This window comes from Manis pentadactyla, chromosome Y (genome assembly GCF_030020395.1).
Source record: "Manis pentadactyla isolate mManPen7 chromosome Y, mManPen7.hap1, whole genome shotgun sequence".
NCBI lineage: Eukaryota > Metazoa > Chordata > Mammalia > Pholidota > Manidae > Manis > Manis pentadactyla.
The window spans coordinates 24873236-24895567 of record NC_080039.1 but is presented as its reverse complement, the minus strand read 5'-3'; the positions used below and the strand labels follow the sequence as shown (position 1 = coordinate 24895567).

Here is a 22332-nt window from a genome sequence, read left to right as displayed (position 1 = left end):
TTATAAATGGGAAGTGCTATGTCAAACATGTAATATCCCTTACGTTTTATACACAGTAGGCACTTGGTATATTTTTTTGATACATGAATTTAATGAGTGAGACTGTATTGTATTCTCTACCTCCCATTTTCTGAGTTTATTAGCATGTGCCATCAGAAGTTTTTCAAAATCCCCATTATAAAAAATCACCTCAATATGGGATGTTGACTGTCTATTTCACATTACTTTTCTCTTCCAATGGTTGTGACTCCAGAACACAACACTAGAAGCAAATGTTGGTCGGATTTTTGAATGTGTACAGTAGGTTAGAATCTGGCATATAAATGCCATGAATACTAGCTGCTATTGCATTATCTATTAGAGAAATGCAGGAACAATTAAAAACTCACTTCATGAATAGTCTCTTCTTTTTTAAATTTGATAAATCCTTAACTTTGTCACAAATTACTACCCACACAGATAACAGTATGAGAGAATATAAAGAACTTACATAATGAGACCAGACAAGGCTGTCTTCAAATCACTACTCTGCCTTGTAAACTATACTAAATTAGTCTTTGGCACCTTCTTCCCACTCCCGCCCAGTTTGCCTGTCTTTTTGATAGGGATAGATATGTATCTCTTAACAGGTTTTAATGAAGATGACTGAACGATAGTGTGTGCAAAGAATCGAATACATTGTCCAGAACAAAGTGTTCAGTAAAAGATAACTGTAAACTTACGACATAGTAAATATCCAATTTGAGACGTAGTAAATACTGCAAACATTTTTAGCAATGTTTGCAACTAAAGATAATGTTTAGAAACTTAAGGAATAAATCCATTTGATTGTTTTACGTATCTTTAGATATGAATGTGAAGAATCTTTTACAACTCTGAATGTAGACATTAGAAATCACCAAAACCTGCTTGATTCTTTGGAACAGTATATCAAAGGAGATTTATTAGAAGGTGCAAATGCATATCGATGTGAAAAATGTGATAAAAAAGTGGGTATTGTATAGTTTTTTTAAATAAATATGATTGTATTTGAAAGAACTAAAAAAATGTCAAGTTGTATTAACCTCAAATTTTACTTCTGCTCTATCTATGCTTTGTTAATGGTGGTAGCAGGGAGGTACTCAAAGCGATAAATGATTTAAAGATTTATCAGAGAAACAATACTATAAATGCTGCCAGTTGTCAAGAAAAACCATTTCAATTGAACGATTAATTTTAGAAGTCAAAATTACCAGTGAACTCAAACCTGAAGAGTTGGTATTAGTAGTTTCCCCTTTCGTTCTTCAGGTTACTCTTGAACTTTAAAAGAACTGACATGATTTTATTTGGTTACATAACATTTTCACACCCACTTAAGCTTTAAACCCAGGTCTGATTTTTAGACCCAGCCAACTAATTTTATAGAGCAACTTAACCAGTTTGTAGGATCAGTCCATAACATGTCTTTGAATATACAGGTATGATAAATAATAAATGTCTTTCCCGGTATTTCTTCAGTTGCTCATAGCAGATCCTATTCATTGTCGTAAAGGTAAAACATCAAAAATGTAACATGATCCAACAGCAGTATGCATCGGACAGATAGTAACATTAAGGAACCAGGTGCTAATTGGTTTCTGTGTCACATAATTTTTGTAGTTCTCAGCAAATGAGAGACTAGGTATTTTTAGTTTTAGTATAAATGTTTTGAGTAAGTCACTGTGACAGGTGGCTTTGTGTTCATCATCATTTAGTCATCTATTTGTAAATGTAGATAGATGGTGAAGTTTTAAATTCTGTTGTTTAGTTATTATTTGGATTATGAAAACATGCATGTATATTCCTTGTTTCTTTGTAGGTTGATACAGTAAAGCGCTTGCTAATTAAAAAATTACCTCCTGTTCTTGCTATCCAATTGAAACGATTTGGCTATGACTGGGAAAGAGACTGTCCAGTTAAATTCAATGATTATTTTGAATTTCCACGAGAACTGGATATGGAACCTTACACAGTACCAGGTGTTGCAAAGCTGGAAAGAGATAATGTAAACCCAGACAGTCAATTGATAAAACAGGACGTGCAGTCTGAAAGTGAGACAGCAGTAAGCGCAAAATACAGACTAGTGGGTGTGCTTGTGCACAGTGGTCAAGCAAGTGTTGGACATTATTATTCTTACATCATTCAAAGGAATGATAAAGATGAGAGAAATCGCTGGTATAAATTTGATGATGGAGATGTAACAGAGTGTAAAATGGATGATGATGAAGAAATGAAAAATGAGTGCTTTGGTGGAGAATATGTGAGACAAGTATTTGATCGTATGACGAAGTGCGTGTCATACCTGCAGCAGCAAAGGTGGTGGAATGCTTATATACTTTTTTATGAACGAATGGACACAATAGACCAAGATGATGAAATGATAAGATATATATCAGAGCTCACAAGATCCCATCAGATTATGTCACCAGCCATTGGGAGAAGTGTATGGAAAGAAAATGTGCAATTCATGCATAACCAAATGCAGTACACTGTAGAGTATTTTCAGTTTATGAAAAAACTACTTACATGTAATGGTATTTACTTAAGCCCTGCTCCAGGTAAGTCTGGCATTTAGCTTCTTACTAGTAAAGGATACTTTTTATTTCACTTTTAGGATTTCTTGCCGGGTTTCAATATGTGTTTAATATTTTTCTCTTTCCTTGTACCTTTTTTCCCATAAAATCATTAGTCTCATTTTCATCTTGAATATGTGAGCATGTTCAGTTCATTACTTCAGAGTCAAATATTTAAGCTGCCATACCTTTGAATTGTGTCTGTCAGTATCTACAAATGTAAAAGAGCTTTTATTTGTAATAGTTATTTTTGTTACAGAAGCATTGCTTTGAAATATGATCTGGTGAAGTGCTAAGATAAGTACAAAATTTTAGCTAAGTTGTTTTAAACATGGAGCATTTTTAAACAAAAATTTGTTTGTATATGTGTGCTGTGTTTAAGGACAAGATCACTTGTTGCCTGAAGCAGAAGAAATAAGTATGACTAGTATTCAACTTGCAGCTAAATTCCTCTTCACCACTGGATTTCACACAAAGAAAATAGTCCGTGGCCCTGCCAGTGATTGGTATATAGCTATTCATTTTATTCATATTAAACTTAAGAGTTGGTTTGGTTCATTACTGTGGTGCTTTACTTTTCCCTATTGTTGGAATCCTTTTTCAAATTTCCAATATAGAATAAAAATCTTAGTAGGAATGTTGAGAGAAAAATCAAAATACAATTGCTTGATGTGCTTCTAATATTCAGAAATTGACTCCTGTTTCCATTTCATTTTTTGTGTATTTTATCATGAAAGCATTATGCTTTAATCTTTGTAGATGGAATTCTGTATTTAATAGAGATTTAAAAAAAATAGTTACACTATTCAGGTTAAGGTTCTGATTGTAAAAATGATGGGGACATTAGAATACCTTGATTTCAGAACTATTTTCAGCGTCATTCAGAATACTTGTTTAGGAAATATCACTGAATCAGGAAGAGTCTGATTATAGATTTGCATCTACCTACACAAGTTCTCATTTATTCATTTTTGTAATTGAGGAACTAGACCAAGTCTCAGGCCTAATTAATTGTAAAGAACATCTTTTTTGGTTCATAGAAACCTGTTGGTTCACTGGAGCCATCGAAATAGAAGCACGTCAATAAAATTGATACTCGTATATTTTTCTCTTAGGTATGATGCACTGTGCATTCTACTCCATCACTGCAAGAATGTACGTTTTTGGTTTGCTCAAAATGTTCTTTTTAATGTTCCAAATCGCTTCTCTGAATATCTTCTGGAGTGCCCTAGTGCCGAAGTGAGGGATGCGTTTGCAAAACTTATAGTATTTATTGCACATTTTTCATTGCAAGATGGGCCTTGCCCTTCATCTTTTACATCTCTGGGGCCTTCCAGTCAGGTAATTGAAAGCTTTTCACTAATAATGCAAAAAGAATAAAGTTTCTTTTTATCAAGATCAAAGAAGTAAACATATTCATTTGTGTAACATAATTAATACATGCCTGCATTACTGAGTTGATTGAAAGTATTTCATATTAATGAATAATGATTATTGGGCAACTTAAAACATAAGGAAACTTTCTTCTGTTTATTCAGTTACTTGCAGTTATATAGTAGGCTTCCGATTGTATGTTCAGTTAAGGTTTATTTTTACGATGGCTAATTTTAAATCTTCAAGTAACCTTTTTATCTACATGGGTTGTTTTTTTTGCAGTAACAACATCATAGAGCTTCTATAGTGAAATCCTCAGTTCTTCATTCCCTCTCTGAGACAACTATATTTAATAATTTTTCTCTTGACATGTCTAAGTGATGCAGCTTTACATATATGAGCTTGTTGCCAATAAAATATTTTGTCTTTTACAGGCCTGTGAAAACTTAAGCTTGAGTGACCACTTACTAAGGGCAGTCTTAAATCTCCTGAGAAGGGAAGTTTCAGAGCATGGCCATCATTTACAGCAGTATTTCAGTCTGTTTGTAATGTATGCCAGTTTAGGTAAGCACTTCTCATAATTCTGTTTGCTGTATTATTTCATATTTGATGAAAGCATTTTAATTGAAGTAATGAGATCTAATATCTTCTAGACAGAAGTAGTATTCCGTACTTAAAATTTTAAAACCCACTTCAGACTTTCTGTATAACTCTTTAATGGCACTTCTCATCTTGTACAGTAAAGTATTTTTGTGTACTTGTTCTGTTGATAATTGATCTAACCTTAGTTCAGAAACTGTCTTACTCATATTTTTATCTCTTAATGCTGTTTTAAAAACTACTGATTCCCAGGCCACATCCCACACCTATGAATCAAAATTCCTAGGGCTCGGGAAAGATACGTGTATTTTTTATTCTGCTATTTTTATTTTTATTTTGGTATCAGTAATCCACAACTACATGAAGAACATTATGTTTACTAGGCTTCCCCCTTCACCAAGTCCCCCCCACAAAGCCCATTATAGTCACTGTCATCAGCACAGTAAGATGCTGCAGAAGCCCTACTCGTCTTCTCTGTGTTGTACAGGCCTCCCCGTGTCCCCCACAAGTTAAACATGCTAATCGTAGTGCCCGCTTTCTTTTTCCGCACCCTTATCCCTCCCTTCCCACCCATCCTCCTCAGTCCCTTTCCCTTTGGTGACTGTTAGTCCATTCTTGGGTTCTGTGATTCTGCTGCTGTTTTGTTCCTTCAGTTTTTCTTTGTTGTTCTTACACTCTACACATGGGTGAAATGGTTTGGTACTAGTGTCTCTCCACCGGGCTTATTTCACCGAGCATAATACCCTTTAGCTCCATCCATGTTGTTGCAAATGATAGGATTTCTTTTCTTATGGCTGAATAATGTTCCATTGTGTATATATGTACCACATCTTCTTCATCCATTCACCTACTGATGAACACTTAGGTTGCTTCCATTACTTGGCTATTGTAAATAGTGCTGCAATAAACATAGGGGTGCATCTGTTTTTTTCAAATCGGGCTACTGCATTCTTAGGGTAAATTCCTGGAAGTGGAATTCCTGGCTCAAATGGTATTTCTATTTTGAGCATTTTGAGGAATCTCCATACTGCTTTCTGCAATGGTTGAACACATTTACATTCCCACCCGCAATGTAGGAGGGTTCCCCGATTTCCACAACCTTGCCAACATTTGTTGTTCTTTGTCTTTTGGATGGTGGTGATCCTTTCTTGTGTGAGGTGATATCCCATTGCAGTTTTAATTTGCATTTCTCTGATGATTAGCGATGTGGAGAATCTTTTCACGTGTCTGTTGGCCATCTGAACTTCTGCTTTGGAGAACTGTCTGTTCAGATCCTGTGCCCATTTTTTAATTGGATTATTTGCTTTTTGTTTGTTGAGGTGTGTGAGCTCTTTGTATATTTCGGATGTCAGCCCTTTATTGGATCTGTCATTTATGAATATATTCTCCCATACTGTAGGATACCTTTTTGTTCTATTGATGGTGTCCTTTGCTGTACAGAAGCTTTTCAGCTTCTTATGCTCCCACTTGTTCATTTTTACTTTTGTTTCCCTTGCCTGGGGAGATACGTTCATGAAGAAGTCACTCATGTTTATGTCTGAGAGATTTTTGCCTATCTTTTCTTCTAAGAGTTTTAAGGTTTCGTGACTTACATTCAGGCTTTGGTCCATTTCAAATTTACTTTTGTGTATGGGGTTAGACAGTGATCCAGTTTCATTCTCTTACACATTGCTGTCGAGTTTTGCCAGCACCATCTGTTGAAGAGAGTGTCATTTCCCCATTGTATGTTCATGGCTCCTTTATCAAATATTAATTGACCATATATGTTTAGGTTAATGTTTGGAGTCTCTATTCTGTTCCACTGGTCTGTGGCTCTGTTCTTGTGCCAGTACCAAATTGTCTTGATTACTGTGCTCTTGTAGTAGGGCTTGAGGTTGGGCAGCGAGATCCCCCCCCCTTTACTCTTCCTTCTCAGGATCGCTTTGGGTCTTCTGGGTCTTTGGTTGTTCCATATGAATTTTAGAACTATTTGTTCCAGTTCATTGAAGAATGCTCTTGGAAATTTGATAGGGATTGCATCGAATCTGTATATTGCTTTGGGCAGGATGGCCATTTTGACAATATTAATTCTCCCTAGCCAGGAGCATGGTGTGAGTTTCATGCCATCTCGGCTCCATCTGAGGATATATGTATTTTTTAAAGGATCCTACTTGTTGGTACTTGTCATTTAAGAAGTTGGCCTGTACATATGTTTTGCTAAAATTAAGATAAAATCATGGATAATATTACACACATTATTCACTTCAATTCTCCTGTTGGGAACACTATCAGTTAATAATTTTAATTTTCAAAAATAGCATATTACGGGATCCTGCTTTTTCTCACAGCATCGGTGCATTTCTTCTCTATGGTTTCACATGCTTACCTAAAAAGTTACACTGTGTTACTGTGTTATGCTGTGTACCGTTGTATTTTGGTAGTTTTAGGTATTACTGTCTTCCTCTCCAACTAGACTGCAAATTTCTGTGTTCAGGAGTCGGCATAGTGGTACTCAGTCACAGTTGAATGAATGGATGGATAGCCACAAGTGTACATAAGAAATTCTGTAGTATTTTCAGTGTTGTTTTAAGTTATTCTTAATTTATTAAGAAGGGAAAGAATGAATTTGTTATAGTTGAGTTATAAATTTAAATGTCAGTGATTTAGGTGTTGGTGTACCAGCAATTCAGAGTTCCTAATTTTTCTGGTGTAGTCTAGATATGAGTTTTGCAATACATATTTTTAGGTTTTTATGAGAAATTGATTCAAATAATTAGCGTATTGTTTGAAATTTGTTGAAATTTCGAAGAATTAGCATATAATTGAAACACAAACCAAATATAAATAACATCCTTGTTTTAATCCTTTTTTATGCAAAACTACAAATTTAAGGACTACAGAAATCCTATTTTACTCCGTTTCCATTTTAGATACTGCTTCCTAAGCTGCTCACAGCTGACCCATGATATAATCTAATGCCAATTTTCACTGCCATAAATGAGTGTAGATTGTCCATCTTAATCTTAAATTCTTATGGCTAGATACGGGTTTAGGTTTCAGAATTTTTTTTTAATTAATTAATTTTGTTGTCATTAATCTACAATTACATGAAGAGCACTATGCTTACCAGGGTCCCCCCCCACCACCAAATCCCCCTCACAAACCCCACCACAGTACCGTCCATCAGCGCAGTAAGATGTTGTAAAATGACTACTTATCTTCTCTGCGTTGCACAGCCCTCCTCGTGCTCCCCCACATTATATATGCTAATCGTCATGTCCCCTTTCTTTTTCCCCACCCTCATCCCTCCCTTCCTGCCCTTTCTCCCCAGTCCCTTTCCCTTTGGTAGCTGTTAGTCCATTCTTAGGTTCTATGATTCTGCTGCTGTTTGGTTCCTTCAGTCGTTCTTTGTTCCTATAGTCTTTGGGTTTGAGGTGAGTCTCTTGTAAGCAGCATAGAGATGGGTCTTGCTTTTTTATCCATTCTATTATTCTGTGTCTTTTGATTGGTGCATTCAGACCATTTACATTTAAATTGATTATTGAAAGATACGTACTTATTGCCATTATAGGCTTTAGATTCGTGGCTGCCAAAGGTTCAAGGTTTGCTTCTTTAATATCTTACTGTCTAATTTAACTCACTTATTGAGGTATTTTAAACACTGTCTGGTCATTCTTTGTTTTTCCTCCCTTCTTATTCCTCCTTCTCCGTTCTTTATATGTTGGTTATTTAATTCTGTGCTCTTTTGTGCTTCCTTTAACTGCTTTTGTGGGTAGTTGATTTTATTTTTTGCCTTTAGTTAGTATTTGGTTGGTCTGCTTTCTTTGCTGTTATTTTATTTTCTCTGGTGGCATCTGTTTAGTCTTTGAAGTGCCCCCATCTAGAGCAGTCCCTCTAAAATACCCTGTAGAGGTGGTTTGTGGGAGGCAAATTCCCTCAACTTTTGCTTGTCCAGAAATTGTTTAATCCCTCCTTCATATTTAAATGATAGTCATGCTGGATTCAAGGCCCTTCTCTTTCATTGCATTAAATATATGATGCCATTCTCTTCTGGCCTGTAAGGTTTCTGTTGAGAAGTCTGATGATAGCCTGATGGGTTTCCCTTTGTAGGTGACCTTTTCCCTCTCTCTCACTGCCTTTAAAACTCTGTCCTTGTCTTTGATCTTTGCCATTTTAATTATTATGTGTCTTGGTGTTGTGTCCTCCTTGGGTCCTTTCTGTTGGGAGTTCTGTACACTTCCATGGTCTTGTGGATTATTTCCTCCCCAGTTTGGGGAAGTTTTCAGCAATTATTTCTTCAAATAGTCTTTCTATCTCTTTCTCTCTCTTCTTCTTCTGGTACCCCTATAATGCGGATATTGTTCCTTTTGGATCGGTCACCCAGTTCTCTTAATATTGTTTCATTCCTGGAGATCCTTTTCTCTCTCTCTGCGTCAGCTTCTATGCATTCCTGTTCTCTGGTTTCTATTCCATCAATGGCCTCTTCCATTCTGCTTATAAATCCTTCCAGAGATTGTTTCATTTCTGTAATCTCCCTCCGGACTTCATCCCTTACCTCTTGCATACTTCTCTGCAGCTCCATCAGCATGGTTATGAGCTTTATTTTTAATTCTTTTTCAGGAAGACTGGTTAGGTCTATCTCCTTCTCAGGGTTTGCCTCTGTGATCTTGGTCTGTATCAATTTCTTCTGCCTTTTCATGGTGATAGATGTATTTGTGGGGAGCTGGCGTGTGTGTTGGGTAAGAGAAAGTCCCTTCTTGCCAGTTTAAGGCCTTCCTCTCCTGGGAGAACAGTGGCCTCTAGCGGCTTGTGCTGGGCAGCTGTGTGCAGATGGGGCTTCTGATCTAGCCCAGCATCTATGGAGTTTATTTAGCCCTGCAGTTGCTGTGGGCATGGCCTGCCTCGGGCTGCTGCTCCAATGAGGAGGAGCCGCGTCAGAGGTGGAACAGGCGGGAGGCTGTTTACCACGGTGAGGGGCCTCCGAGCTGCGCTGCAGGGGGTCAGGTGCCCAAAGTTCCCTGGGATTCGCAGCTGCTTGACTAGCTGTCCCAGGGCGCTTCCGTCCAGCTGTGGGGTCCCTGTCCCTATAAGACTTTCAAAAAGCACTCGCTTTTCTTTGTCCCGGGTGCGCCGCCTGTGGGGACCCGCTCACAGGCCTTAACTGTCCTGTTTCCCTAGTTTCCAGCACCCGAAGCATGCACTGTGTGTCTGCGCTCCAGTGCAGATGGCTAGGGCTGGGTGTTTAGCAGTCCTGGGCTCCCTCTCGCTCCCCGCTCCGACTCTCCTCCTCCCGCCGGGAGCTGAGGTGTGGGATGCTCGGGTCCCGCCGGGCCACAACTTGTATCTTGCCCCCTTCACGAGGCGCTGGGTTCTCGCAGGTGTGGATGTAGTCTGGCCGTTGTCCTGTGTCTTCTGGTCTCTCTTTTAGGATTAGTTGTATTTGTTGTATTTTCAAAAATATATATGGTTTTGGGAGGAGATTGCTGCTGCTCTACTCACGCCGCCATCTTGGTTCTCTCTGAGGTTTCAGAATTTTTTAGATTTTAAAAAAGGTGAAACAGTGCATTTGCCATACTTGTGACATCCCCCAAGGAAGTATGTGTCAGCACCCTACAGTCAATCATATAAATATTTCTGTGATATATAATGAATTTTAATTCCTGGGCAATCAGTGGGTAATGGATAAAGGAAAAGATAACACATGTCTAATCAAGGTAGGTTTTTGCCAGAAATGCCATAACACCAACCTTACAAAAAACTTCATAGAACTTTTTGAGTGTCAAATAAGAATTTGTGAACTCTTTTTGTGGTCCTGGGAATACAGCAATGTATGAAGAATATTAATGGATTACAAGTATTACATGATGCAACAGAAAATGCAAAGTGCTGTGAAATACAAGCCAGGAATATCTGAACTATGCTTAGAGAGTAAGAAAAGGCTTGTTAGAGAAGGTGGTATAGGAATTGGTTGGTAAACAGAGTAAATGGTAGATGGAAAGACCTGGGTCATTGGATATTGAAAGCCACTTTGTGACTTAAAATAGCAGAAGGGACTCGCAAAATGCTATAATCATGCTCTCTCGGCAAGTCTTGTTAGACAGTCTGTGCTTTACCATGAGGGCATCGAGAACCACTATAGCATACACTGGTTGCCCATTATCTGTGGTTTTGAAAACTTTCTGCAATTTCAGTTACCAGAAGCCAACCTCAGCCAGGGAAGCATGTGATTTGATCCTCCTCCTGACGTAGCATCAGAAGGTCAATGGGAAGCATAACACTATGTCATGGGCCTACATCATTCACCTTCATTTCATATCACACACGCATTTCATTATCTCATATCAAAAGGAGAATGAAGAGTACAGTAAAATACTTTGAGAGACCATATTATACAGCTTTTATTACAGTACGATTGTTATGTCCTATTACTGTTATTTTACTATGTCTAATTTACAAATTAAACTTCCTCATAGATATGCCTGTATACTTTATACACAGGCGCGCGCGTGTGCACAGACACATACGCGCGCGCACACACACACACACAGATGCCACACTTTGGTTTTTTCTTCAGTATATCCACAGTTTCAAGCACCCACTGAGTGTCTTACAATGTAACCACCAAGGATGAAAGGGCTACTGTACTAATGAGGTTTATCAAGTCCAAGATGTGACTTGAAGATTAGCAGGTTAAATTTTGACAGTGTTGGACATCTAAGAAGACCACAAAACAGTGTGATATCCAAAATTTGAAACCCGCATAAAGATACACATTACTGTAGATTGGAAGTAAGAAGTTTTCAAAAGAGAGGTAGAAATAAAATGAGGGCAAGGGAATACAAAGCTAAAGCGTTTCAAGAAGAGTAAGGTAGTTAAGTGTGAGAGCTGTTCCTGCATTTCAAACCAACAAGTTTGGGACAAATTAAATGGGCATGAGGAAGGGGAAAATAAGGAAAGTAGGAACAGCCAATCTAGATGCTTTTTTTCCTCAAGAAGTTTTTTTGATATGAAGGAAGGTGGGGGAGGAGGCAGGTTTACAAAATATTTTTCTCATTTTATTTAGTTTATTTTTATCATCTTACCTTTCTTTGTTGAGATTTGCTATCTTAGCCCCCTACTCTCAGTCCTAAAAAAGCTACTTTTCCCTTAGGGCTCTGTAATTGGAATGCCAGAGTCATGATCACTACTCCATAGTTAGACTAAGTCAATGTATTTTCTGTTTTTTCTGCATTCCATCTGTATTTCTGCAGTCTAAATAAATGGGATGAGCTTTAATCATAAAAATAGTATGTGGCTATATTAATTACTTTTTCAATAATGCAGCACTTGTCGTTTTAATTGTTTTGGTTTCTCTGTTTTTCCTACACATTACTTTTCTCCTTTTTTTTTATAGGTATGACAGAAAAGACACAGCTCTTGAAATTGGATGTACCTGCTACCTTTATGCTTGTGTCTTTAGATGAAGGGCCAGGTCCTCCAATCAAGTATCAATATGCTGAATTAGGCGAGTTATACTCAGTAGTAGCTCAGCTGATCCGCTGTTGCAATGTCTCATCAAGGATGCAGTCTTCAATCAATGGTAAAGTGGAATGTTCCATCCATTCTTCAGTAGTTCAAAAATAATGCTACTTTCCTATATAGCACTTAGTTAAAATTCTGAACATTTATAAAAACAAAAAACAGTGAAGATCCATGCTTTGGGTATATTATATCTTAAACCATTAATTTTCTCACATGTTTAAAAGAGAACCTTTTATAATTTACTACGATAAAAATTCCTTATTTGTGAAATGGTTGCATTAAGAATCGTAACTAGGTTTTTTTCCTTCAATGTCAGCATTTAGTTATGCGTCTTTATCATCTTAACTCTGTCTGATCATTTTATTGTGCTTAGAAATTTAATTTAACTTGCCAGTTTAGAAATAAAATTCAGTATTGTAAGTTTGCAAAGAAGTCAGTTGGCTTTTCATTGATGACAAATCTGTTCTAGGTAATCCTCCTCTTCCAAATCCTTTTGGTGACCCTAATTTATCACAGCCTATAATGCCAATTCAGCAGAATGTGGCGGACATTTTATTTGTGAGAACAAGTTACGTGAAGAAAATTATTGAAGATTGTAGTGACTCAGAGGAAACCATCAGCTTGCTTCATTTTTGCTGCTGGGAGAATCCTCAGTTCTCATCTACTGTCCTCAGTGAACTTCTCTGGCAGGTTAAAGGAAAATAAACATTCAGATGTCTACAATTTGATTCACTGTTCCTTTAAATAAGTAATTCAACTATACTTTACCTATGTTTAGGTTGCCTCCTCAGACACCTATGAACTTCAGCCATATTTGGATATGCTTTTGCAGATTTTACTGATTGAGGATTCCTGGCAGACTGTCAGGTACATACTCTGTCTGCTACCAGAATAAGTACATTTTTTATGATTCTAGAAATGAATGGAATTGCCAGTAGAAAAATACATTCTTACTCCTTGAAGCTCTATTAAATGTTTTACCTTTAAAAACATACGATGATGTCATAAAAATGAAGGAGCAGTTGCACCCATCTCAATATAGGTCCATTTTTTATTCTTTTCTCTTAGTCGTTTCATACTTAATACTAGTTTTTTTCTTTAATTTATTTAAAGAAAATGAATTGGTTTTTTTTGTAAGTATTTAAGTTCTATTAATATTGTAGATTACATTGCACTCATTTTCTTAATTGGTTATACTAGGTAATACTGTTTTCTAAAAATAATCCCCAGCATATTAGTTCTCTTATTAGTATATGGGGAGTTAATATGAGTTTTTAGAACTGTTAGCTTCCTAAAAGGCCTCAGACTTCCTTCTAGAATTCCTCCTATGTGTGTTCATTGTGCTAAAATTCAGCCTGCAAGTTTCACTGATGAAACTAGTTTAATATAGGAAGTAAATAGTTTCATATAGGAAACAAATATGTATACATACTGTCACATTAGTTATTAGGAAAAACTAAAGTTTGTATAAGAACACAGTGCTTAAAAGATAGATCACTAAATTTCAGGGGGACTGAAAATACAAGATTCTTGAATTAATTAGTTTTCAAATTGTCACCTAATTCACCATCATAGATTTCAAACAAATCAGTTTTGTCAAAATAGCATTAACCAAAACTAGTTGCCATGAAACTAAAATTTAAAATTTCTAAGCTACCACTATATATTACTCAGTAACTATTTCAGTGTTATGAGACAGTTTGATAAGTCTTAAGGGATATATTTTAATGAGCTCTTTTATTTTTTTTAAAGAGCTTCTAAACTTACGTTGTTTACTGTGTAATTTATGTATGTCTTAAAACTCATCAGTCACACCTGGTTTTCTTTTTTCTACCAAGGAAGTGATCGTAAAAGTATAAATACTGGGTTAATGTGGGAAATGGTGGGCTTTTGGGTACAAATTGACAGGGAATTATGAGCACAAGCTTGAAATAAATGTTTTGTATGATGAACATGTATTTTATTCAGTAGACATTATTTAAGAGATATTTACAAAGTATCTACTATGTGCCAGACACTGTTACAGGCAACAGAACAAGAAGGGAAAGGCAGTATTTGATTACAAGGTATATGAAAGCAGTTGCACTGATGATACTATGTCAGAAATAGTGAGTTGTCAACTTCATTATCATTTAAAACATGAATGAAAAAACTATATACTACACGTGTTTCAAAATAAACAGTGCCTATGCATGTTACATTTTTTTGTCTGAAATGATTAGGTTGAAAAACCACTGACATTATAAACATGTTTGTGGCAAACAAGCCTACACATGCATATACACACATGTTTGGTTTTGATTGGGAATACAATTATACTCTATTCAGTAAAATTAAAGGATTTTTTTTTTTTAGAAAACTTTCTCCAGGTACTGTTGCAAAGCGAAAAGTTGTGTTTTTCCCATAACTGATTTTTAAATTGCCAAGGTAAATGTTATGTTGAGATTTGGCTGGAACTGAGGTTCAATCATTTGTCAATAGCAAATGAATCAGATTTTACTCTTGCCAGTGAAAATTGCTTTACCCACCATATGTGTATTCTAAGGAAGAGAATTCTAGTTAATTTTGTATTGTCAAGTGATATCACTTTGTAGTCGCTAGAACCTCACTTTGCACTCCAAGATACAATTTTTAAAAATGATCTGATTCAAAGCAAAACAATTCTCTAGTCATGAAGATAAGACATACTTGTAGATAACTGCAATAAAAACAATGCAGCATTGGTATTCTTATAGCAAAAGCATTTTGGATTGATGACAGTTTGTTAAGACTTCAAATTCTCAGGTCGGACTGGTAGCCAACTTCCCAACTTGAGTATAAGTCTGGGATATGTGGCTGCTTTTTTATTTCTGTACTTGTTTTCTCAAGAAGTAAATGAGTTTACCGAAGCTTAAGAGAGTTAACTAGATTAGATCAACACTTCAAAAAAAAAACGTGTGCTGAACGGTGCACAGTAGGCTTCAAATGTTTACTACCTGTCACAAATTTTTATATCTTCTTTCTTCTTTTTTAGAATTTGTAATGCTCTTAAAGGAATCCCAGATGATCGAGATGGATTGTTTATAATAATCCATTGCTCTAAAAATCACTATCAAAAAAGAGCGTATCAGTGTATAAAATGTGTTGTAGCTCTGTTTAGCAGTTGTCCTGTTGCTTACCAAATATTAAAGGTGAGAGTCTTTTCTTAAGTTTTGTAGTAACTGGAATCATGGAAATTTGGAATTTGCATTTTAAATTAACACAGAAATTATTCCAAATTCTTTTGCTTGAATAGTTTTATTTTCTTTTGAAGGGTAATGGAGATCTTATAAGAAAGTGGATCTGTGCAGTGGAATGGCTTGCATGTGAACTTGAAAAAATACCGTACACTGGCAACCCTCAATGCAGTGATAACAATTGGTCTTCTCCAGTGCAAAGCAGTAAAACATCATCACGTTCTTATTTATTACGGAGGTCACATAGTGCTAGGATGACACTCGAAAAAGCTTGTGAATTCTGTCCAGAGGAGGTAAAAAATAAATAAAAGCCATCAATGGACAGCAAATAGAAATGGAAGAAAGAAAAGTAATTTTTTATAGGCCATGTTACTGTGTAAAGAATATGTGTTGCAGTTTGTTTGTTTTAGTGTTTAGTGCTGATTGATTTTTTTTTAAGTCATCAACAGAGCTTAACCTCCTCTGTTCTCTATATTTTGGAGAAATTGCTGTGAAACTGTCTAAGAATATATTTAGGATAATCTAAAAGTTTTTCTCTAACTGCAAGTTATTTTATCACAGTAAATGAAAAAACATTAAACATGGCAGCTTTTTAGATTTTTTTTAACTGTCTCACTGGTAGAATAAAAATAAATTTAAGTTGCTTTTATAATCAAACTTCTAATCTCTTTTAAATATTTAAAACTAGCATCCAGAAGACCAAGATACCCCAGATGAGCATCAGTCCTCTGCAGCAGAAGATGCCCCATTATATACTAATTCATCTGGATCTCACTATCAGCAGGTAAATAGGAGTCGGAGTATTTTTGTTTTTAATTTTTATCCCCTAAACCAATTCTTTGTGCTTTACTTAAAAGCATTTATTTGTCTTAAATGTTTTGTAACTTACTAGTTGTAATGTTATGTAGTAACAGTTTATCTAGAATAGCTTGCCAAGATGATGAGGAGTTACTGGGTTGAAAGAGCATGTTTCTGTCTGCCCATGTGGTATTTCCTCTGCCAACTACACAGGCCTTAATTAATAAAAATGGGTGATGTTTTACATTAACATAAAATTCATAACTATCAAAGAAATGTTAAGGAAGTCTTGATTGGTTTTGCTGCAGGACTGATTTTCACTAATAATGTATTTTTTATTAAGTTTTTGATTTTTTAATAGATGGTTCACTGAGAAACACAGATGATCAACTGTTCATTCCCAAATAAAATTTTGGGGATAAGTTTTAGGAGGATGGTCCTGAGTTTAAACCACAAACATGACCAATTCAGATCTTTTAAGACAGTAGGTATTCCTGAGAATCACCTAAAGGCTTTGTTAGAAATAGACGTTGCTATGTCCCACCTTCAGAATTTTTTATTCAGTTGGCGTGAGTGTGGTGCAACACTTTTCATTTCTAACAAGTTTCCCACTGATTTTGGTAGGGCTGATCAAGGACCACACTTAGAGGAACCAATTCTGTTATCAGAGGCATTGGTGAAAAAACAGTGTCAAAACACTTTCTTGGTGAGAGGAAAAATAATATTCTGTCATAACCTCACAGATTCATGTGTAGCTTTTTCTCAAAACATTGTTTGTCATAGTGGTACTTGTAGCAATTCAGGAATAGACTTCTAAGTTACTTAACTACTGCATGAGCAGTATTTTTTAAAGATAAATTCCTAGAAATAGACATATCTGCTTTTATACAAACTTCAGCTCACGTCTTTTTATTTGATTGTGATATGTGAAAAGTTTAACCTACAGGTCTCTTTCACCCTCAGAGTAATCATGTGCATGGTCAGCCATATACAGGGCCTGCAGCACATCCCTTGAACAGCTACCAGCAAACTGGTCAACAAGCACAAGAAAATTATGAAGGAGGCAATGAAGAAGTATCCCTGTCTCAAATAAAGGATCAGTGAAACACCCGTATTTAACTGGTTCCTTTAACCACACACTCAGGCCTTACAGTCCAGACTTTTTCTGTGTCTGGCTTGTATTTAAAACTAGAAAAATCATTTACTATAGAAAGTATATTCACTGTTTTATTTTCAGAAATTTGCTGTCAATATATAAGCCACCTGTAGGAAAAGTGTGCAGTCTTTTTTAATAAATGGCTGGTACTAATATGTAAAGGGTATATAGTATATTAATGTGTGTGAACTCTTAAGCAAGAAAAAATTTTGGATTAGGAGTCAGCTACAAACAAGAATTTTTCTTAGGTCTGCTGCATTCTGCAAGCAGTATATCTTCATAGCAATTGGATCAAAAGAGCCCATCCATTATCAATCATACCAGTAGTATCTTGTTGATTTTTAGTTATAGCAGCTTTGTTAAGGCTAATAAGTAGCCTTTGAATTAATATGGATAATGCTGGAAAAACGGGTATATAACATTGTTCCTGGGTATTTTTCATTGCCCTATTATTCTGTCACTACTTCAGTCATTCTAAAATGTGTAGTTATGCTAATGGCAACATTAGCATGTCGCGCTGTAAGTTTGTGTAGCCACTGAGGACAAAATTACCTGAATGACAGCAATTAACCCCCAAAAGAGCTGTTTGCCAAGCGTTTTTATGTCTTACAGAAGAAAAAAGTATAATCAGGGGAGATATGTAACAAACAAGCAGTTTTTAGTTACAGATATTCTTTATTTTCAATGTTTGTCAGTTCATTCTTTTGATGGGATTTGAAAATGTGAAAGTTTTAAAAATAGAAATTTTAAGATATTAAAATAACTATGCAAAACTTTGCTATGCCAGAATGTATGGAACTTAATAAGAGACTATATTTGATGTGTTTTCTTTCTGATAGAGTTTATTAGGTGAAGGTTCTAAAATTTTGTCTCTACAGGAGACCAGTGAAGGGGATGTCATCAGAATTCCAGTGTTTGGAAGTAACATTGCACCAAGATGTCTGGCTGATTTTCTAGTCAGTCACAATTTGCTTGAGGGCAAGAATTGTCCCAGATCCTTTTCCATTCCAAAACTCAATTGTTGTGAAGTTTAAAACATAAACTTCTCATAAGTGTAATTCTGAAGTGCTGTTTTAGAATAAACATTTGCTTCGGAAATCCAAGAAACTTGAGTTAATACTATATTTGAAAAGAATTGATAACTTGTGAATGTGTGTAATATTTTGGAACCAGTTTATAACACAAATGTCCCTGCAAAAAAGATCCCTGCGAAAAATACAGATCCTGTTCTATACTATTTAATATTTTGCTGTTTTGTTTTATAGAAATTGTTTTGCTTAATTCACAACTAGAATTTGGTTTAAGAATGGTTTTGTCCTGTGGTGTGTTTTTGGTTCTGGTTATTCTTTTGTTCTTAAGGACTACACGTTAAAATTAATTATTTTGAAAATATGCCATGGCATAATGGTGAGTTCATTATTTCAAATACATTGCGCTGTTGTACTAAGAACTGATTCACCCTTTCCCATGTGTATAAGGATTTAGAGGAAAGAAAACTAAGCATTGACCCTTCAAAAATTTCCCACATTAAACAGACGCATACTTTTGGCACATTCTTTTAGGCAGTTCTTGTTATTTACATTAGTTATATTCTATAAAGTCATTGTGCACACTGAGTTAGCAAATAATTGAACCAGTGCTCCTAGGGGAAATGCAGGGTTAGGGCCTATAAACCTCTGATCATATTTTCATCAACCTATTATTATACTAACTGGTCTTATATCCATATCTGTATAAAGACACCTTACTTCTTATCCATTATTAATCCACATTGAACTCAAGGCTACCAGCCTTTTGACTCATCCTTAGTCAATGCTTATCTAAAATGTAATTTCTCCATTAGGCATGTCAGAGACTTCCTATGCTTCAGAATACTAGACAGCACTTAGTATTTTGCTTGGGGGCCATTAATAGCAAAGATGCAACAAGAAGTAGGAAAAAAAGGAGTAGAAGTGGCACTCACTAGGAAAAATACGTATATTTGTAGGTCATTTTCACCTTGCTTAGCTTTCTCTGAGAACATTCATACCAGGCAAGTAAAAATTTTTGCTGTTATGTGCACATCAGTGAATGGCCACACAGTATCGATTGTGAGATTACAAGTGAATTTTACTAACCAGACATATTAGTAAATACAGAATATACAAATGTTGACTGTATTTGTGTGAATTTGATGTTATTTTAACGGACAAGAAAGTCTGGGGTTTTTTTGACAAACAGCATGTGAACTGAAAAGTAGAAATACAAATGTAAATGGAAGGTATTCTTTCCACTCTATATAATCACTACTCTACATAACAAATCTCTTATTTAGGGTTTCCTTTTTTACTACAGAAATGTACTTTTATTTAATGCATGTGATTAAAAATGTATTTTATTGGGTTATAATATGTCAAAAGCTGTATTTACTTAACTGTTCAAGTCAGTGACTTTTGGATTAAGTATACACCTGTGAAAACATCACCATCAAGGACATAGATTATATCCATCACCGCCCCTAGTATCCTACCACAGTTTTTTTTTTTTTTTTGGTATTAATCTATAGTTACGTGAGGAACAAACATGTTCACTAGGCTCCCCATCACCAAGTCCCCCCACAAACCCCATTGCAGTCAGTGTCCAGTGTAGCAAGATGCTGTAGAATCTGCTTGTCTTCTCTGTATTGCAACAGCCCTCCCCGTGCCCCACTCCACACATTATACATGCCAGTCGTAATGCCCCTTTTCTTCCCCCACCTCCACTCCCCCTTATCCCTCCCTTCCCACCCGTCCTCCCCAGTCCCTCTCCCTTTGGTAACTGTTAGACCATTCTTGGGTTCTGTGATCCTGCTGCTGTTATGTTCCTTCAGATTTTGCTTTGTTCTTATGCTCCACATATGAGTGAAATTCATTTGGTACTTGACTTTCTCTGCCTGGCTTATTTCACTGAGCATAATACCCTCTACCTCCATCCATGTTGCAAATGGTAGGATTTGTTTTCTTCTTATGGCTGAATAATATTCCGTTGTGTATGTGTAGAACATCTTTATCCATTCATCTACTGATGGGACACTTAGGTTTCTTCCATCTCTTCGCTGTTGTAAATAGTGCTGCAATAAACATAGGGGTGCATATGTCTTTCTCAAACTGGGCTGCTGCATTCTTAGGGTAAATTTTTACGAGTGGAATTCCTGGATCTAATGATATTTCTGTTTTGAGCTTTTGGAGGTACACACTTCATTCCACAATGGTTGAATAAGTTTACATTCCCACCAGCAGTGTAGGAGGGTTCCCCTTTCTCCACAACCTCGCCAACATTTGTTGTTGTTTTCTTTTGGGTGGTGGTGATCCTTGCTAGTGTGAGGTGATATCATTGTGGTTTGAATTTGTATTTCTCTGATGACTAGTGATGTGGAGCATCTTTTCATGTCCATCTAAATTTCTTCTTTGGAGAACTGTCTGTTCAGCTGCTCTGCCCATTTTTTGATTGGATTGCACTTTGATTGTTGAGGCATGTGAGCTTTTTATATTTTGGATGTCAATCCTTTATTGGATCTGTCAGTTATGAATATATTCTCCCATACTGTAGGATGAGTGTTTGTTGTATTGATGGTGCACTTTGCTGTACAGAAGCATTTCAGCTTGATATAGTCCCACTTGTTCATGTTTGCTTTTGTTTCCCTTCCCCGGGGAGATAGGTTCATGAAGAGGTTGCTCGTGTTTATGTCCAAGAGTCTTTCGACTATGTTCTTTTCTAAGAGTTTTACGGTTTCATGACTTACATTCAGGTCTTGGATCCATTTCGAATTTACTTTTGTGTATGGGGTTAGACAGTGATCCAGTTTCATTGTCTTACATGTAGTTGTCCAGTTTTGCCAACACCAGCGGTTAAAATTGCTGTCATTTCCGCTTTGTATGGCCATGGCTCCTTTATCATATATTAATTGACTGTATATGTTTGGGTTAATATCTGGACTCTCCAATCTGTTCCACTGGTCTGTGGTTCTGTTCTTGTGCCAGTGCCAAATTATCTTGATTACTGTGGCTTTGAAGTAGAGCTTGAAGTTGGGAAGTGAGATGGCTCCTGCTTTTATTCTTCCCTCTCAGGATTGCGTTGTCTATTTGTGATGTATTGTGTTTTCATATAAATTTTAAAACTATTTGTTCCAGTTCGTTGAAGAATGCTGTTGCTATTTTAATAGGCATTGCATTGAATCTGTAGATTGCTTTAGGCAGGATGGCCGTTTTGACGATATTAGTTCTTCCTAGACAAGAGCATGGGATGTTTCCATTTGTTGGTGTCCTCTTTTAACTTCTGTTAAGAGTGTCTTGTAGTTTTCAGAGTATAGGTATTTAGAGTATTTTTATGAGCAATATCATGTCATCTGATAAGGGACCATTGCACTTCTTCCTTGCCAATCTGGATGCCTTTTCTCCCTTTTTGTTGTCTGACTGCAGTGGCTAGGACCTCCAGTATTACGTTGAATAGAAGTGGGGGGAGTGGGCATCTTTGTCTTGTTCCTCTTCTTAAAGGAAAAGCTTTCAGCTCGTTGTGTTGTCTGTGGGCTTGTCATATATGTCATTTAATTAAGTTAAGGTTCGTGCCCTCTATATGCATTTTGATGGGAGTTTTTATCATGAGTGGATATTAAATTTCATCAAATGCTTTTTCAGAATCTATTGAGAGGATGATTTATTTTCTCTTAGCTGAGTAGTGTTCCATTGTGTATGTGTACCACATCTTCTTTATCCATTCAGCCACTACTAGACACTGAGACTCTGTTTTTTAACTTCATTACGTTTACATTGATAAAGCTGAGAAAATGTTCTGTATTGTAGGAGATTCAAATTGGCACTTACTTACAGTATTCCAGAAGAATGAGCTATATAGTTTAAACACAACCATAGGGGTGTGATTTTCATATTTGTTGTGCTTAATGAAAAGTTTAGTGGCATTGTTAGCTTTTAAAGACTTGCCAGTTTTCTTACAGAAAGGATTCAGCTGGGTTCTTTGAAATAATGAGCCTCCTTATTATGCCCATGTGAAGATTAACTTCTTCCCTCAGTTTGAGGACTGTGATCTCAGTGAAAAATTCAAGTGAAAGACTTGTATGGTATGC

General features: G+C 36.2%; 1 protein-coding gene across 3 annotated transcripts in view; it reads left to right on the top strand.

The window, feature by feature from the left end:
• LOC130682132 (probable ubiquitin carboxyl-terminal hydrolase FAF-X) overlaps nucleotides 1-17315 on the top strand; it is a 165586-nt gene extending 148271 nt beyond the window's left edge. For all 3 annotated transcript variants that reach the window (XM_057496272.1, XM_057496274.1, XM_057496271.1), the window contains 12 exons: nucleotides 848-989; nucleotides 1838-2576; nucleotides 2974-3097; nucleotides 3707-3932; nucleotides 4400-4529; nucleotides 11938-12123; nucleotides 12535-12755; nucleotides 12844-12932; nucleotides 15079-15235; nucleotides 15358-15573; nucleotides 15969-16064; nucleotides 17042-17315. In XM_057496272.1, coding sequence (XP_057352255.1) covers nucleotides 848-989; nucleotides 1838-2576; nucleotides 2974-3097; nucleotides 3707-3932; nucleotides 4400-4529; nucleotides 11938-12123; nucleotides 12535-12755; nucleotides 12844-12932; nucleotides 15079-15235; nucleotides 15358-15573; nucleotides 15969-16064; nucleotides 17042-17182 — 2467 coding nt within the window. In that variant the 3' untranslated portion in view covers nucleotides 17183-17315. The remainder of the gene's footprint in view (nucleotides 1-847; nucleotides 990-1837; nucleotides 2577-2973; nucleotides 3098-3706; nucleotides 3933-4399; nucleotides 4530-11937; nucleotides 12124-12534; nucleotides 12756-12843; nucleotides 12933-15078; nucleotides 15236-15357; nucleotides 15574-15968; nucleotides 16065-17041) is intronic.
• The last annotated feature ends 5017 nt before the right edge of the window (nucleotides 17316-22332 follow it).